The sequence below is a fragment of the Dipteris shenzhenensis genome, chromosome 9, assembly GCF_047967505.1.
Source record: "Dipteris shenzhenensis isolate YYH24624 ecotype China chromosome 9, Dip_SZ_1.0, whole genome shotgun sequence".
Lineage (NCBI taxonomy): Eukaryota > Viridiplantae > Streptophyta > Polypodiopsida > Gleicheniales > Dipteridaceae > Dipteris > Dipteris shenzhenensis.
This window is the reverse complement of record NC_141604.1, coordinates 52646751-52666476: the sequence shown is the minus strand read 5'-3', so window position 1 is coordinate 52666476 and position 19726 is coordinate 52646751. Positions and strand designations below refer to the sequence as shown.

General features: G+C 42.6%; 1 protein-coding gene across 1 annotated transcript; it reads left to right on the top strand.

Moving 5' to 3' along the window:
• The first annotated feature begins 8685 nt into the window (after positions 1-8685).
• On the top strand, positions 8686-12577 carry LOC147898823 (subtilisin-like protease SBT2.3). The gene is made up of 10 exons (XM_087379600.1): positions 8686-8989; positions 9149-9293; positions 9412-9806; positions 9948-10043; positions 10178-10250; positions 10407-10689; positions 10796-11127; positions 11236-11476; positions 11599-11880; positions 11994-12577. Exons 1-10 carry the CDS (start codon positions 8811-8813, stop codon positions 12422-12424), a joined length of 2457 nt encoding a protein of 818 aa, XP_087235726.1. The 5' UTR covers positions 8686-8810; the 3' UTR covers positions 12425-12577.
• The last annotated feature ends 7149 nt before the right edge of the window (positions 12578-19726 follow it).

Below are 19726 nucleotides of genomic sequence, written 5' to 3'. Positions count from 1 at the left end.
CTGCGGTAAAAAGATCATCCTGCTCCATGCTATTATCCCTCCCTTGATGGACATATAAATCCCGCACCATATCATCAAACACCTCCTCCTCCATGGCTTCATGAGGTAATGGTGGAGGGCTACTATCACCATCACTCCATGCATCCGTAACGGTCCCTCCTGAAGATCCCACCTCATATCGCCGACGCTTCGCCGACTCACGACGGGCATAGGGTAACATGTGCGGGTGTGGCATTGCATCCTGTATCAAATTAAAACGAGATCATTATAACTCAAACATATGAACACCCATAGGTATCTCAATCAACCTTAACTTACAAATCCTTACCCTGTTTACGGTCACATCCCATTCTCCATACTTTGAGATATGATTGAGCGTAATCCTGCGTGCACGATACATGTTTCCTCGACATCGATCACACAGACATTTGATTTTTTGCTCCAACCACATTTCGCGATGGTGGATACGGAGGGATTCATCCTCACTGGAGCTGCTTGTTGAAGATGGAGACATCCTACAAACAAATAACCCACCAAATTTGCTCTTCCTCAAATGCTTAAAAACTCTGTGTTGCGTCTATCTTCGCGTCTATCGTCGCGTCTCATTGCGCGTCTAAATCCCGTCTACTCTGTGTATTTTAACGCGCCTTTAAACGCGCTAATAGACGTGACTACTCTGTGTATTCAAATGCGACTATAGACGCGCTAATAGACGCGACTATACCCGCGACTTTTAAACCTGCTTTTCGGCGCGCCGCTCGCTTTGCTTTTCTTTTGACTACTTAAACTTCGCGAGCGGTTTTCTTTCTTCTTTATTAGCACTTCTATAGATTCAAAGCTCCCATACACAGTTCCAAGCTTTCACTCAAGACAAAAGAGCCGTACCTACACAGCTTGCTTCCAAGCCTAAAGAAGAGGAGGAGTACGAACAAGGAGAAGAAACAAGCTTGGAAAAGAAAGATCCTTCCATACCTTTTTCCAAGTAAGTCCTTTTGAAGTTGTTCTTGCTTGCCTTTTTCAGTTTTGTACTTTTTCGCATCCACGAAACGCAGCATCTAGGTATGAGCAACACGTTCTTTTGTCGGGCGAAACGTCCTTTTCCACTTTTGAGTATTCTCAACTGTCGGAGCGCGTGTATAGAGGCGTCTGAGGGCGCGTCTAAACCTGCGTCTACAAGCGCGTCTATATGCACGTCTGAGTTATTCCAGACACACACAGACACGGATATAGACGCCCAAACAGACGCTCTATTAAACGATGTTTTAAACGAAGGGTTAGACGCGATTTTAGACGTGCTGTGTAACGCACTGATAGACGGATTCTAGAACGGACTGTTAGACGCTCTTTTAAACGGAGTTTTAAATGAAGTTTTAGACGCTCTGTTAGACGCGTTTATAGACGCGCAGATCAGACGGATCTATAGACGCGCTCTGACAGAGCCTCTTTTTTTTTTCCCCCCTTTTCTTCTCAGCTCCCAAAGTAATAGATTTGTTTATTTTTTTCCAGTTCAAGATGTGGCCAGGAAGTGCTTCTAGCTCACCTGATCCGTGGAAATCGATATGGAAGGATTTATATAATCTTTTAGGACACCCTCCTAGTCCTGCGGAGTTGTACGGGTATATGACGGGTACCCTTAACACTCCCCAGGAGTCGGCACTACAGACTCCAAGCCACCCCACACCGCCTGAGATCACCCCAGCGGAGTCCGCACAGCCACCCTATGCCCCTTCCCCCGTACCGTCCTATGCCCCTTCCCCCATGCCGTCTTATGTCCCTTCTGCCATCCCGTCTTATGCCCCTTCCCCCATGCCTTCAGGAGGTCCTTCTGCCTCAGCGAGCCGTCGACGTACTCCCCAGCCGTCGAGACTCGGTTCTCCAGCTACGAGTGGTCAGCGTAGTCTCGCGCGGTCCCCAGCTACGAGAGGCCAGCGTACGAGCTCGACACGACAGGGTAGCAGGGAGAGCGGTGGCGGATGCTGCTTTGGGCCATGTGGCGGTGAGGAGGAGGATGATTCAGATGATTTAGACGTGCCTCTGGGTGATGGTACGATTTATTATGACATCACCCATACAGGAGGCATCTTGATGGATGCGCGGGGGAAGGACATAATGGCCTTCATGCGCTCTGTAATTGCTAACAATTACAGAGATTGCTTTATCCACTATAAAGACCACCCAAAGAGGTTGGCTGATGAGACCCTCGCTACTGTTCGCTCTAGGTATCCTAACCCCCCCAATCGCCAGTTCACAGATAAATGGGGGAAGTCAAAGATTGTTACGATAGTTAGCAATAAAAGATCTTCCCTTAAGAGGCAGGCACTAGCGGAGCTTGCCAGACTTGAGGCAGGTCAACCTCCAAGGGGCCCGCCCCACACCGCTCACAAGCGTGAGTGGAAGAAGGCAATGAAGTCAGCGAGGGAGGAGCCCAGTCTGCAGCACGTGGAGGCACGGAGGATCCAGATGGAGGAGTATGGGAGCACGCATTATGGAGCAGGGGGTGTTGACTCATGGGAGGCCCAATTTGTAAGTATCGATCTCAAATTATATTGCTTATGTAGTTTATTAGGAGGTTGGTTGTTTCTTTGTACTAATCCCTCCACAAAGTGTATCGCGATCATGCAGCTTGAGATCGTGGGCAGATACCCTACTCCAGTGGAGACAGCCTACCACCGCCACCATCGCAGAGGAGATACATGGAGGCACTTCTATGATGACGGGTTGATTACTGAGGAGCAGTATACCCGAGCTACTGGACAGGCCCCCCAGGTATTTGAAAGTAATTAAATAATGCCAAAATTATAAGTAAAGATTTGATTTTTCATACATTGATATATGTTGTCCCTTGTTTACAGGGCGCCCCTGCACAAGACGACGAGGAGGACGCAGAAGGCAGCGCAGAAGGGAGCGTGGAAGGCAACGAGGATTAGTCATAGAAGTAGTGCTACTATTCTTTTTTGTACTTAAAGCCATTGGCTTGGCTTCGTGCCTCTTGTATATAGACTCCTCTTATTTTTTGTACTTGAAGCCACATGACATGGCTTAGCTTCCTTATTCTTTGTACTTGGAACCACATGACGTGGCTTAGCTTCGTGCTATATGTATATACAAGCACTTTTTGAGCTTTCAATTTTATTGCGTTTTGGAGTTGTAATATTTTATTTGGAATTGTAATTAAAATGCTGTTGGCTGTAAGAATTGAATTACAGAATGTGGATATGGGATTCTTGTAACTATATAGCATACACAACATACACAATATTCTGTAAAATTTTTTTTAAAAAAAAGGCGCGTCAATCAGTGCGTTTAAAAACGCGTTTATACGCGCGTCTGTCTGTTCGACTTGCGTTTATACGTGCGTCTATCTAAAAGTGTGTCTAAACGCATGTCTATCAGTGCAAAGCTACACTATATTTTAGACATGCCTATAGATGCATTCCATAGTACAGACATGGTGTTAGACATGCTTTTAGACACTACATAGAGTTTTGACATTTACAACTCATGCAAGAACACATTTTTTGGGTTGTTTATCTATAGGATGTCTTCATCTTCAACAACTAGCTCCAGTGAGGATGAATCCCTCCGTATCCACCATCGTGAAATATGGTTGGAGCAAAAAATCAAATGTATGTGTGATCGAGGTCGAGGAAACATGTATCATGTATGCAGAATTACACTCAATCATGTCTCAAAGTATGGATAATGGGATGCGACCATAAACATGGTAAGTGTTAAAGAGTCAAGGTTGATTGAGATACCTATGGGTGTTCATGTGTTTGATACTGTAGACACTCTTGTAGACACTCCTGCGTGGAAGCATATTGAAGAGACATGACCAAGCTTCAAGGAAGAACCTAGAAACTTGAGACTTGGATTGGGTATGGATGGTGTGAACCCATTTGGTCTCAAAAGCACCTCTTACAGTGTATGGCTAGTGATATTGGTAAATGATAATCTTCCACACTCTATGGCAATTAAGAAAGGACATGTTATGTTATCCCTTCTAATTCCAGGGAAACATAAAGTAAGAAATCCTTATGTTTATTTAGAGCCTTTGATTGATAAGCTAGAGATACTTTGGAGAGGTATCGAGGTGCATGATGTGAGCAGGCCTCCCTCATCACGAGACTTCAACTGCAAAGTAGTCTTAATGTGGACGATGCATGACTTCCCAAGCTATGACGAGTGTTTAGGTAAGTATTGAACTTTTAATTATGAGTAGGCAATCGATGTGGCACCCTGAACCCACCTTGAACTCTTAATTATGTCTATTGTTCAGGTCTCACTACATTGGGTTACCATGCATGTCCTGTTTGTGGTCCTTCGCTAGTTGCCTCATGGGCAGACGCATTGAATAAGGTCATCTATGAGAATCACCATCGATCTCTTCCACCTAATCAACCTAGATATGTCGCCCCTTGGAATGAAGTCCCCCCATAGTCACTCACTGTAGGAGATTGGATGAGAATTTGGGATGGTTCCACGACTCCTCCACCACTTGGCATGAGCCGATAAGGATTTGTAACTATTATGTGCTATATTGAATGGAAATAAAGATTGCACAATGCTAACACCAGCTTTTGTTTAGATACTCCATCTTTTATCGACTACCATATTGGTCCCACCTCAAGATCAATCACCAGCTACTTGATCCCATGCATATCTTCAAGAATGTGGCATCCACCATTTGAGAACATTTGAATGGGACACGAGATTCCATAGGCATAAGGGAGGATGCGTGAAGCTACGCACCATAGGGAGGATGCATGAAGCTTGGCCACAAGTGATGTGATGAAAAGATGGGTAACAAGATACAAGGATGCAAAGGCAAGAAGACAAGGAGAAAGGGCCCTCTTTCATACACACCACGGATCTCGTGTGCCATACCCTCAGCATCTAAGAGCACTTCCAAAGGATATTTATGTGGATTGGCTACTTGACAAAATGGAGAGAGCAAAGAGAGACGAGGGGATGCATATCACAATGGAAGAATAGGAGTATGCTAGGGGATGCATGAGCAAGGTCGGTATATAGAATGTTATGCATAAGTTAGGAGCTCTCAACAATTTAGATTGCTTATTTTATTGATTTTGGCTTGGTGTAGTGTACTATGTTCAATGCTATATGGTATGAGGGCAAGCATTTTCGAACACAACGGATTGATGATAAGAGAAACACACAAGATTGCAGCATCATTGTGCTAGCTTTGAGGGAGCCAATGGAGCCATGGATGATTATTGTGGCATAATCCAAGATGTTATTAAGCTTGACTTTTGACACTTCTTGTTGTATGTTTTGGATGTAAAGTGGTTTAAGGACATGGTGGAAACATGTCCTAATGCAACAATCAAATGCCATGCAAGTGGCTTTGTAACTATTGACTCCACAAATTTTTGGCAAAGTAAGAAGGACACACTAGTACTACCGCAACAATGTGAACAGGTATTGTACACACATATAAAAATACTCACTTTTAAATATTTGATACCTTCGATGCAAGAAAAATAACATGATTGTATTTGTGTTTGAATTAGGTTGTCTATCAACCAATGGTGGATAATAATAGGTGGTGGCATGTCATACCTATTACACCACGTTCCAAAGTGATGTATAGTACATTTACTAATATGGAGCATATGGAGGATAATCATGGCCATGGAGGTGATGATGACTGTGATACGAGAGAGGAGATGATCATGAGATAGGAGATACAAATATTGAGGCCATTACCCACGAGGACGAGCCTATCATTAGTGATGCTCATTTCGATGAGCACATGAGTAGCACAAGTAGTAGTGGGCTGAATGTATTTGTAGATCTTAACACTGGTTCGGATTCTGAAGTAGATAGTTTGGCAAGGGTTGATCTCATTGAGGATGAGATTGAGCCATAGCCCATCATTGATATTGACAAAACTATTTTACATATTATCTCATTCTCCTCACCTCACTTAATTTTTGTATATGTGGGTTTGCCAAAAAGCATTGATATTCTTATTAAAATTATGTGCTTTGGTAATCATGGGCAATGTTTGGAAAGCAGTGATGTACATTTATCAGCCTGCACCAAAATCTCATTTTCTGTATTCTCTGTTTTGTGTTTATAAAGGCATCTAAATCCGCATCTAATTCATAGTGTAGACGTGCTATTATATGCGCCCGTATTTTCACTATTCTAGCAGCGCCTATAGACGCACCCACTATTTTGCGCGTCTATAGTTGCTTTGTTTTGTTGTGAATCACATAACTGGTGTTTGACCTAAACCAGTAGGGTGATATATTGCATGATGTTCTAACCACTAGGATCGTATAGAACAATCATATTAAGTCCAAGCCAGCCCACTTTAGAGATTAAGTTAAACAACTTATCTATTCTAAAACTCATTCACAGACAACCACAGGGCTGGTTTAGGACGTAACCACCACTGACATGCATTGTATCAAGCATGTGTATGATATGCTTGTCCCATTGCTGCGTCCCGCCTGCATTTTGTAGATGTCCTTCTTACTTGGTGAAATTCTCGTATTCTCATGCCAAAATGTTGTCACTCGATCAATAACTTTCTTAGGTTGTTTCTCCTTTTCTTGTGCTCTATTGAAGCCCAAAGGCTTTTGATCCTACATTGTTTTAGCTCTGCGTCTAGTCACTGGAGCCATGTTGGTCCTTTTGATTGACAACATCTTTGACATTGTACATCCAAGTTTGTTTCAGAGGATACCAACATAACCAATGTCGCCCTATTTGTAGCTAGCTAATCCAAGCTATATACCCCTTTTATGAAATGCTATATATTATGAAATGCAATGACCTTTGATATGCTTATGAGCAATATAGCAAGCAAGTGCATGGTAAAAGAACCAATACAAAATTGTAAATAGTGTTGGATTTATTAAAGGATCTTTGCACATGCACAAATTGCACATTTTCAAGTTGTTCCATTCTAGGGTGAATCTGGATACCGATATCACCAACTATTAATGTTTTAAGATGACCATGCAATAGGCCCACTAGTTTGGGCTCCGAATTTTCATTCCGTTTTGGTTTTCAAAAAGTTATGGAAGGTGTCGGCCTCGTCGAATGGGTATGAAAACATTTAGCAAAACATCGAAGGCCCCTTAAACTATACCTAAGGCTTTCAATTAGGTGTGTCCTTGGATTGAGGAGAAGCTCAGGTAGTGAAGTTTTGATGGTTGCATGTATGTGCATAACCATATTTTTATGTTTTTGAATCATTATATCTTATACTCTTTAGGATACATGCTTTACCTGCAAGTTGCAACATAGCACTTGTAATGCGTTAACAGTCTTGTTCCAAATCTTTATTCCATTTTTTTTGGGGTCTCATGTTCAAGATTGGAATGCATACTACAAAACTTGAAGACAAAATTTGTCAAATTTCATTGAGCAATGCATAAGTTATGGGTATGGCAAAATATTTATATACGTCAAAAAATGGAGTTTCAGTCAAAAAATGGAGTGAAACTCCTCAAAAATGGCTACACCCAAGCAAACAATGACCCTAGCAAGTGTGCATGAGCAGCATTGTAGCCTTGAAGCTAATGTGGACAAATCCAATGAAAGTGAAATTCTCTACAAATCAAGGCATAGCATGTGGGTACAAACCTCACGAGCTTAAAAGGAGGGTGACTAATTGGACATGGGCAGCCCCTCATTCACCTGCTTCTTGTTAATGTATAATAGAGATATTATTTCTGCGTGGGATGGTCCAATCTTTAGGTTAGAACTTGAAGCGATACGCTAGCTTGCAGAGTCATCTTCAGCTTGGCAGAGATGGCTCTTTACATTCAGCTTTGATCACCAACAAGCATGTTCAACCTAATGGCAGCAACGTAAGCTGTAATTCATCGTTTGATAACGACCTAGAAATACAATGGCAAAAACAAGATCGACGCATCCCAAAAAGAAGAGGAAAATGTAAAGTATAGCTTCCTCTGTTTGCAAACCCCACCCATTGCCACTACAGCTTATAAAAATTGCCCACTACAACGATCGACAACAAGCATGTATACTCAACCTAATCATCCAGCAGAAGTTATAATTCGTTCTGTGGTATACAAAATTGTATGAAACACAATGTTAATCCAGTTTGCAAGGCTAAATTATTACTATTTCCATGGTCTCGAATGTATCAAGTTTGTAGTGGTAATTTGAGTAACCGTACTGATCCAGCTCTGAGAAATTAGAAGGCTCGGATGTCTCGGAAAACTATGGCGAAACGAAGGCGTCGATGAAATTTCTTACATTTGATCTTCTCAACCTAATTGCAGCATTAGGTGCAATATATGGCGTGATATGGACGGAGGAATACAATGGAAACAACGAGGTGGACACACCGAAAAGGTTATAAAATATAGAGTCTTCCTTTTGCAGACGGACATGATGAAAATTGTGAAAGCAACAAATTAGCTGCTCAACCCAATCACAGCGTAAGTTGTAATTCATCCAGTGATTACATCTTCAGCTACACTTCTGCTACGAAAACGATCTTGCGCTTAATTTGCTTGTAATTAGTAGCGGGAGTGAAGCACACGATCTGTACTGCGTTTGCTGGTCACACCGTCACACCAACCCTCTCTTTGGCGTTAATAATGAGCTTATAAATTATAAGTCAGGGCGGCCTGCTCCAATGTGCACCATCAGGGGCCTCAGATCATAGAGCAAAGATGGACGTACGACCAGATCATGATTCGTGGACCAATCTATACCTCACAACTCCGATCCTGATTGCATTCCTTATCATTAGATAACACTTCTTCTTTGAACTCTGTACCTGATTAGGGTTTGGCAATATGCATCGACTAATTATCTTCTTCTTCCTCTTCGTTTGTTCTCTCAGCGGAGTTACCTCTGCACGTTCCCATGTTTACCTAGTTTTGCTCAAGGAACCTCCTGTCATTCACCTTTCCGATCGCCCATCCCTTGAGCTCATTCCTGCCCAATTGCAACGACAAGGGATCTACATGCCAGGGTCACCCCCCCTCCTTAATCCATTGCTAACCTCTCTGCGTTTCTGTTGTTTCCAACGTCGATTCAGTACATCGATTGATAGATCTTGTTTCATTTCCATCCCACTCTTTTAACTACAACCTTTACTCTCTTGGCCTTGCTATGTTGGATCATATTGCAGCCAATCTCCAGACGACTATGCCTCGTACTTGATTAGCACCCACGATTCTTTGCTTCAGCGTACTTTCACCAAGGGAACCTATCGGAAGCTCTATAGCTACAATCACATCCTCAATGGCTTCGCTGTTTTTTTCTCTGCAGAACAGGCATGTACTCTTCATTGCAATATAACTACGTTAACGCTGAATACTGTTATGTCTACCTGTCGACGATGATGCGCTCTCCAGACTCGATACGTTAAGACGTTGGACTTTTGATGCACAGGCTGCCATTCTCAGCACAATGCCAGAAGTAGTTCTTGTGGAGAAAGATTATGGTGTGAGCAAGCAAACGACTTACACGCCCTCCTATCTTGGGTTGCCTGCTGGCGCATGGGAGGAAGAAGGTGGAGGTATAAACGCTGGTGAGGGCATTGTGATCGGTGTGATCGATACTGGGATAGATCCCACTCATCCCAGCTTCTCCGATGACACGCTAAAACCATATCCCGTTGCCACCAATTATTCGGGCACCTGTGAAATTGCAGCCGAGTTTCCCAAAGGTTCCTGCAACAGGAAACTGGTAGGAGCCCGGCATTTCGCTGCAGCTGCCATCGCAAGTGGACAATTTAACGCTACCCTCGATTTTGCCTCTCCCCTCGATGCAGATGGTCATGGGACGTAAGTATATCTATACGTTGTTCAGCTTCTGCGCAAATAAACTCTTCCACCCTCCTCGATTCCTTTCCTTTCACGTACTGAACTGGCCTGCAATCAGATGATCGTTTGTACAAGCTTAAATCTTACAGCATTTCCCTGCAGACATACCTCCTCGACCGCGGCTGGAAACAATGGCGTTCCAGTGATAGTCGACGGAATGAATTTCGGGTTCGCTAGTGGCATGGCACCTCGAGCCTAGTATGCAATCTGTACTTTAATACTAACTTCTGTAATTCTTATCATCTGTGCAATGCTCTATTATTGTGCTTCAACGAAGCCCGGTAGTGAGGCGATAAGCTCAATAGGTCATTTTTGCCATGCTGCTCATGCAGTATTGCGATGTACAAGGCATTATATCGAGGTTTCGGAGGATTTCTTGCCGATGTAGTGGCAGCTATCGAGCAGGTTCAATTCACTGCTCAATGCTAGTTCAATTTTGCCGAAGTACAAGCTTCGTTCTTGGCAAGATACAACCCTTACCTGCGAGCCATGAGTCTTATAATTATCGTAGCCATTCTAACGCTTTTCATGGCGTTGCATTTCCTTTCCACCATTAAACAGGCGGTGAAAGACAAGGTTGACATCTTGAGTCTATCAATCGGTCCAAGGGGTCCTCCTTCGGGAGTCGCAACCTTTTTCAATATTTTCGACATCGGAATGCTTTCGGCAGCTAAAGCCGGAGTGTTCGTCGCACAGGCCGCAGGAAATGCTGGACCTTATCCTCAAACAATCTTGTCCTTCAGCCCTTGGATTTGCTCCGTCGCTGCCGGTGTCCATGATCGGACTTACCCCAATTCTGTGATCCTCGGAAACAATGCGACAATCAAGGGAGCAGGACTTGCACGTGTGTGCCTTACGCATTGTACTTTCTTCCAAGAGACCACTTGTATTTCTCTACCCATTTCCAGATTCTTTCTACGCTGAATTGCCTCTCCTGTGAATTTTATCAGCGGGTACCCCTGGCAAGGGCATGTACACTTTGGTTCTTGCGAGCGATGCACTTAATCAGAACCACAGCACCGGGATCCCAAACGTTGATGATTGCCAGAATGCAAGCGTGTTCCAGAGACCAATGGTGCAAGGCAGACTCTTGGTGTGCACCTACAGCGTAAATTTCCTGTTTGGAGACTCTACAGTACAAAACGTCGTCGGCACTGTGCAGAATTTGTCCGCTGTTGGTGTCGTGATGGTCACAACCGCTGATGTGGCTGGTCAGTTCAGCATCGGGGCAATTCCATTTTCGGTCCCTGCCATGATTGTCTCAACCTTGAATGACTCACAGGTGAAACATTTGCATCAAATATGTGATGCTTGCCAAGTTTTTTAAATCCTCCTTGGGTTGCTTGTATGGGTTGGAGCATGTTGTCCTGAAGCCATATGCTTGCTGCAGGCTCTTTTGGAATACTACAACAGTTCCTCCAATTTCACGGCGACGGCAAGGATCCTGGGGGGCGCAACGGCAGTATTCAGCCATGAAACTCCTCGAGTGGCTAGTTTCTCGTCCAGAGGACCGGATACCGAAGACAGCACCTTCAAAGTGGCTGATTTACTGAAGCCAAATATAATGGCTCCTGGCAACATGATATGGGCGGGTTGGTCCTCAATCGGCGTAGATTCTTCGGCCTTTCGGGGTTAGTGCCTCAGTTTTTCCGTCAACAATATCTATGAAAGATTAGATTAAGGGTGCCTTGCTTTCCAGAGCTTCTATTTCGTGGTTGTTCATGAGTATTTCGTGGCAACATCAACCTTGCAGGCCAGAGGTTCGCGATGATTTCCGGTACTAGCATGGCGACACCTCACATCGCGGGGATCGCAGCGCTGATAAAGCAAAAGAATCCCGACCTGAGTCCGGCAGCGCTTTGTTCCGCTCTTGCAACAACAGCTTCAGTGGTGGACAGCAATGGCAAACCCCTGCTCGCTCAGAATCCTTCCAGCAACGTAAGTGCTGCGCTTGGCCCGGCCACACCGTTCGACTTTGGAGGAGGGGCTGTCAACGCCACGGCTGCTCTCGATCCGGGAATCGTATTCGATGCAGGTGAGCGACATGCAGATCAATGCTAGAGGCGTTTTAAATGCATATGAATCCAATATGGGCATAGGTGCCCTCATCGAAATTGAGATCGATGTATGGAACTGTGTTTGCCGCAGGATTTGACGACTACGTGAAGTTTCTGTGCTCCGTACCGGGAGCTGCTGCGGACGTGAAGAACACTACCGGCGTCGCTTGTGACGCATCAACAGGGACTATGTCGACCGATTTGAATCTTCCATCCATTACAGTAGCCACATTGACGAGTGCGCTCTCGGTTCCAAGGAGAATTACCAACGTTGCGTCGGTGTCAGAGAGCTACACGGTACAAATTACCGATCCGAAGGGAGTGTCAGTGAGCGTGAGGCCGATGCAATTCACGATTGCTGCAGGCAAAACGCAGGAGCTGGAAGTGTCAATGCTTGCAACTGAGACGAGCCAGAGTGCGAGCTTCGGAAGCATTATGCTGCTGGGCAGCAAAGGCCATGCAGCTCGAATTCCCATTTCAGTAGTGTCAAAAACACAATCATCCACATACATTATACGTTGAAGAATCATCTCAGTAGTCTCAAAAACACAATATCTTCTCACTCCCATCCAAACCTCTACGCAATTTCCACATGCCAACTCCTCCATCAATCGTCCACAATACCATGCACACAAAACTCCTTTAATCCACGCTACAAACTCATGACCAAAACTTGTATCCTTAACCTCTTCATGCTACCCACAATACTAGAACTCCTTGGCTTCTTGACCTTGCCTTTGCAGAATATGGCTCCTTTTTAATAAAAAATGAGATTTTTTTTGTTGATCTTCCCATCATGGCAGTGAGTAAAGTTTTATGTTGAAATTATGTTTCTTTTAAAATTACGCTTCTTAATTGCTTGAGAAAAGTCTTATGTTGAAATTATATTTCTTTTTGTCCTTTTTTTAATTATGTTTCTTAATGGCTTAGTGTCTCTGGACCCCGCCGTTGACACACACACATTTGTAAAACTTTTAGGATTAGGAATCCACATAAAATTTGATTACAACAAGTTTAGATAAAATAGTTTAATTATAAATACAACTTTACCACAAAATCAAATTTAATTTCAATGCACATTTTGAGACAAAGAAAAGTATATATTCAAATTTCTATCTATCTGTCTATACACACACATACATATACAATGTTGGTGGTATACACTAGTATAGTATGCTTTTTTTGTACAATAGTTTGTCTCTCTTTGCCCCCTCAACTTTTTGCATCATCGCTCTCCTCAAGGGTACCAAGACGGAGGATTGTGTTAATGTCTACATTTTGTGTGGCATCCTACAAAAGCACCCATAGCAACAACCACCAAAATTCTTTTTGCTAATCTTTTTCCAAAAATATAGAGTGCTACATCTCACCTCACCAAAATATATTGATGCACAGATGGAGGTAAAGGAATAATGGACATAACCTTTGAAAGTGCCCTACACTTTACTAGGTCCTTCTTTAGACAAGGCAAGAATATACGATGGATACACACAAGGGTTTAGCTCTTGAACATCCCCATAGTGGCCCAATTAGGAATCAACACCAATCCTTTCCCCTCAACTTAAACAATGCATTACAAAATTTTTAACTTCAGTGACATTTTAATAGTTGTAATAACCACATGGGCAATATTTATTAAAAACCATCAATTTAAGAACTTAACTTACACATCTTTTTTGCATCTTTTTGGTCTTATCCCTCTATGCAAAGGTTAATGGAGATTTTTCTCTCATTAATATCTATAGATATTGCAGATGACAAGGCATCTGCACTGTCTTGCATTCTTGCACATTTCTCCTACCTTACCATCTTCTAAAACACTGCTTTCCTCATTGTTGCATTATTGGAGTCATGCATTTCTTCCCATAATCATCAAGATTGGATGCACCAAAGTGTTTGGCATGAGTTGTCAAATCTTTGCAATAATCAAACCCTTCTTTTGGTAAGTCCAAATTGATGTTGCTCTCCAAAGTGGAAATGTTGATAGGACTTCATCTTCCCTCAACTTCTTGATATATTGGATCTCAATTAGAAACAAATATTCCCTACCTTCAAGCATAACGTATGGAAGGGTTTGCATCAGCATCTATTCTTGCCTTCTTCATCTGAAGTGTCCCCTTCTTCCACTTTTCCCATAGCAGACCCATGGAAAGATGTGCTAGCTTGCTCTTGATAGACCACTCCTAGCTCTAGCCTTATCTATTCCCCCTCTAAAAAACTTCTCTAACATCCACATTGGGTATAGGAGTTCCTCAAAAAAATTTGAGGAAATTCTTGTGCTAGGTCTTTGCATACCCACATGACCGTTGTTTTGTGGATGAAGATTGATTTGAATAGTGGCTAAATACAATGGAGGGTATGAGCCAACTCACACCCATAGACTTTGAACCGAAAGTGAATTTTAGCGATGATTGAATATCAAACCTCATCTTCATCCTAAATGCATCTATAGTGAATGGATTAGGAAGAGGCATTCTGGACTATCAACTAAGAAGAGGAAAAGGCTATATTAGGGAATTTTCAAATAGTTTGGGAATTTACAATATGGTTAAGATTTGACCACATGGTCTAATCTTAACGCCTTACTTGAAAGTAGAATCCACCATAAACACTGTATGAGGGAGTCCTAACAAGTCCCCCTTTTAAATAAGGGGTTAACATTTAGCCACGTGGTCAAACCTTAACCTCTTATGTGAAAGTGGGACTTGAGAGATTCCCAAATTCTCTAGTATCATGTTGGTTTTAAATGTAGCAGGCACTATAGAAAATGTACTAGACTTTGTTAAGGAGACAAGACTTTGCCTCAGGAATATTAACTCCCCAATGTTTGAATGGAAATCTTGAAATGTGAGTCTCCAAGGGTTGGGTTTCCACTTTGGTGGAAGGAAATGTGTCTGTATTATAGCCAAACAATGATAAGCAAGATGTCAATATGCCAATCTCTCTCTCTCTCTCTCTCTCTCTCTCTCTCTCTCTCTCTCTCTCTCTCTCTCTCTCTCTCTCTCTCTCTCTCTCTCTCTCTCCTATAATCTCAATCTCAAAATGGCCACCTCTCTCAATGCACATACACATACATACTAGAATGGGAAAATGAAGTGCCATAATGCTAAAATGATCATGTAAATGATACATATAGTGGAAAGGAAAGAAAGGTTGATTTGCCGCTATCTATGTTCATATCTTGAGCCATGTATACTTGTTGAGCCTCAACTTGAGTCCTTTTTTTATATTTAAACGCTCAACAGTACAACCCTTCTAATAATTTTCTTTCTTTGATCTATCCTATCTTGAAACCTTGAATGGCTCCATTCACTACAAGATATAGGCCCTTTTTTTACAAAAATACCGATGTTTTTTACACTATTTTTTTTTTTAAACGGGCGCAAAGGTCGTTATTAACGTCGTTATAAGCATCGAAAAAGAATAGTCGCTATATAAGCATCGCTATATAGCGACGCTAATAAACGTCGCTATACCACTAATGTTTTTTTTTTGTAATTACAAAAAAAAGTTTTTTATTACAAAATTTCCCTTGCGAAAAGGGTGATACAAAATCGCTCAAATGAAATGATCGAGCAACAAAAGCATATACATGTTAAAGATATACAACATTGTTTGTTACAAAATTACCCTTTCGAAAAGGGTGATACAAAATCGCTCAAACGAGTCGATATACAAAATGATATACATGGCAAAGTATATGTAAACTACTACTACTACTACTACTCATTCGAATCATCATCACCCTTGTCCTCGTGTTGCTACCCTGATCCTTGGTCCTTGTGAGCTACGCTTGCTCCCTGACCCTCGTGAGTTGCGCCTGATCCCTGGCCCTCGTGATCGCTCGCCTCCGGTGATGAGACGCTCGAGCTTTGACTCTAAGAGTGAAACCATATTAATTGAAAATTAGATTGGAACTTAAAGAATAAAACAATTTAAAAAGTGAGATTACAAGTAGGAGTAGACATACCGTGCGAGCAGCCACCTCAGCCCAATTGACTGTCGCTCCCATTGCCTCTTGCTCAATAAACCACGGTTTTGTTCCTATGCGAAATGCGCATCACGTCTCTGCATCTATAGGAAGATGACCCATCGCAGCTTGCTGTGGGCCCAATTTACGAGAGTTAGATAAAGTGCATGTAATATGTAGTAAAACAAATAGAACAATACATTAAATGAGAAGAAGTAGACTTACCACCTCGAATGCCAACCGTCCGCCTGCACCAAAGTGTGAAGTACCTACGGCATCTAGCCATCTCCTTGCAACCCTCCTTTGACCCTTGAACATTTCGAGGTGGTCCCTATTCTTCTTCTTGAAGAACTTCCAATCAGCTTTGTCTATGCAGCTGGGTTTAGCCATCCCCTTTGTGATGGAAGTATGCAAGGTTGATCTACAATGCTTCAAGACCAAACCCATGTGCTCTCGCATGTAATTCTCATTGAACTCCCAATTTGGCGGGTTAGGATATTTGAGGGATATTTTTCTTTTAATTCATCGATGACCGCCTGCTTCTTTTAGTCAACTTGATATTGCCAATCAGTAGCAATGCTGCTCTTGAAGTGGTGGCTCATCAACCGCCTCATGGTGGCCATCATTACTTTGCCCTTTCTATCTTCTATTATCTCTCTGAGAGCCATGATTTGATAGGAGAGGTCCTCAACTAGGTAAGGAGGACTCATGGTAGTGGCAAAGTCAGAGCGAGTGGAAGTTGTGTGAGCGCTTCCGAAGCGAGGAGTAGCAGTGGGAATAGGAGAGGGCAAGGGACCTGACTGGTACTATGTCTTAGGACCAAGTGGAGACCTGTAGGGATGTGAGTGTGCTGACTCGTCTACATCTCCCGAGTTAGCATAACATAAACGACCCCTCCTACTCTTCCTTCCCTTATGATAGGCACGCCCAGTTGATGACCCCTCGGTCGAAGGGGCACGAGGGGACGGCTGGGCAGTAGGTCCATCCATCAGTATAGGAGAGGGAATTGCTGAGGTCCTCTGAGATAGGAGAGAGAAGAATCTCGTTGCCTCCTCATCGGTCATCTGTGCTACAAACTCATCGGGACTCCCAACAAAGCCATGGGCTGCTAGCAAAGGAGTTCCCCTAAGTCCTCTAGAGAATAGAGATCGTGATGTCTCCTCCTGCAAGGCTGTCCATATTCGTTGGATGTCCGACGTGATCCCATGTCTAAAGTAGACACAAACATGAAAACAAAAAACAAAAAACAAACATAAGCATAGGCATAGGCATATGCTTATGAAAAGAAGACAAAAAGAGAGGAAGAGAGAAGAGAAAGAAGAGAGAAGGCGAAGGAGAAGGAGAAGAGAAAGAAGAGAGAAAAAAAGAAGAGAAAGAAAAGAGAAGAAGAAGGAGAAGGAGAAGGACATGCATAGGCATATGCTTATGAAAAGAAGAGAAAAAGAAGAGAAAGAAAGGAGAAGGATATGCATAGGCATAGGCATATGCTTATGAAAAGAAGAGAAAGAGTGAGGAAAAAAGAAGAGGAGGGAAGGAGAAGGAGAAGGAGAAGGAGAGAGGAAAAGAGGAGAAAGAGACATTTGCTCATGCATAAGCATAAGCATAAGCATAAGAGAAAGAAGAGGGAAAAAGAGCATAAGCATAAGAGAAAGAAGAGAGAAAGGATATGCTTATTCTTATGCATGAGCATATGAGCATAAAAGAAAAAGAGAGAAAGATTAAGCATAGGCAAATACATATGCATATGAAAAGAGATCGAAAGAGGGGGAGAAAGAGAGAGGAAAAGTGGAAAATGAGACATGCTCATGCATAAGCATAAGCATAAGAGAAAGAAGAGAGAAAGGATATAGCCTTAGCAATATAAGGAGAAACATGCTTCAACACTCACAAAATGAAATCTCACAAAAAACGAACATATATTGCTTAAAGAGACTCACCTTCTTGAAAAACTTCTTTTCACACAAGCAAAGAGGGAGAAGGGTGGAGAGAGAGCACAAGTGCTAGGAGAGGGGTTGAGTAGTGGTAAGGAGTGGAGAATAGAGAGGAGGAAAGCGAGGTCATTGGATATAAGGTGGGAGGAGAGATTGCTTTTCCCACAATAGAGATGCTAAAGAACGCTACACCGTGGGGTTTCGGGTTTAAGCCCACAGCATCGCTATATAGCGACGCTGGTCAGTCACTATATAGCGATGCTTATATTTAAAAGTATCGCTAGATAGCGACAGAACAGAGCAAAACGTCGCTATATAGCAATGTTTTAGGACACTTATTGTTAAAAGCTAAAAAAGAAGCTCATAGGTGGCTATTTTATTACTGTTAATGATTTCCTTGCAACTTATGTTGTGATTTTAGAAGTGTGCAGATGGAAGGGATGAGTGGAAGCTCATCAAATGATGCACCAATGCCTAGGAGCACAAAGTGGCTTACGAAGAGGTTGTATTGTCATTGCACTCATTACAAGCGAGAAGTACAACATCAATGTCATATTATCATGCGCCACTTGCGGATGTATGGGGAGGAGCCCAAACCAGTACCCACTATTGGTGTTGCACATGTTGATGGATTATTGGTAAGTCAAAGCTATTTGAGTTCGTGGCTAATATTGGATACCATTATGATACGAAACCTTGAGACAAGATCTTATATTTACACGAAATCTTAAAACAGGATGAGGAGGTTGACGAGAGTATGCATATACCTTCACACTTTAAGCAAGACTATAGTCTCCCGGATGATGACGAGGGTATGGTCGACATGATGGATTCTATTTTTAGGGACACTACATCCCATGTACATGTGATATCAGAGTCTGAGGTTAAAATGCGAGAGTTGCAATCAACACAGTTGTACGAGGGTGCTAGGATGTCTAAACTACATGCTTGTCTCTCAATCTTGAATTTGCAAGCAAAGTATGGGTGGTTGGATACAAGTGTCTCAGCCTTAATGAGGTTAGCTCTTGCATTAATTTGACACATTATTTGGATATTGTTTGTTTTGAGAATTATCATTATTCGAAGCCTTTGTATTGTCATCTTTTCTCTTTTATCGAATCATCATTATTCGAAGCCTATGTATGTTTGAATTGTGATAGGTTGCTCCAGAAGATGTTGCATGCACCAAATACCATGCCTGCATCAAGAGATGAAGCGAAGAAGATGCTAACAATGGTAGGTATGGATTATGATACCATCCATGCTTGTCGTAATAATTGTATTCTCTTTCATCGTGAGCATGGAGATTTGGCTAGTTGTCCAAAATGTGGGGAAGATGATATAGAGATGACTTGCAGGGTGAGCAAATACCGGTAAAGTCTTTAGACACCCTCATATTTGCACTACTTGTGCCAGGGAAGTACAAGGCAAAAAATATGGGCATGTACATGGCACCTTTGATAGAGGAGTTACATATATTATGGAGAGGAATGCGAGTCTTTGATATTTCCAGAGCTCCTAGACATACCAATGATACTTTGGTCAGGGGTATCTTGATGTGGACCATGCATGACTACCCAGGATATGGAGAGTGCGCAAGTACATGGTTGTGTCTCTACATGTATAATATAGGATTATGCTTTTATGACTCTCTTTCGTATGCATATCTTATACTAACACATTCATGCACACGTGCAGGACTTGTTACAAGTGGGTACCATGCTTGTCCTGTTTGTGGACCAGGTTTGAAATCGCTTGCACGATACTCCAAACATATGAGTAAAAATGTTTATGGTCATGCTCAATACCTTCTGCTGGACCATCTCGCGCGTGGAGGTCGTGCTTGATCCACCACCATCATATTTGAAGGCAAGTGACTGGATTCAGGCTTAGAGGGCGAATGGAGAGGAACCTCCTAGTATG

Excerpts from the sequence above, each read along its gene's own strand:
- LOC147898823 (XM_087379600.1), top strand. The coding sequence starts at position 8,811 with ATGCATCGACTAATTATCTTCTTCTTCCTCTTCGTTTGTTCTCTCAGC. Across the intron at positions 8,990-9,148 it reads CAAGGGATCTACATGCCAGG|CCAATCTCCAGACGACTATG; the intron begins GTCACCCCCCCT and ends ATCATATTGCAG. Across the intron at positions 11,477-11,598 it reads AGATTCTTCGGCCTTTCGGG|GCCAGAGGTTCGCGATGATT; the intron begins GTTAGTGCCTCA and ends TCAACCTTGCAG.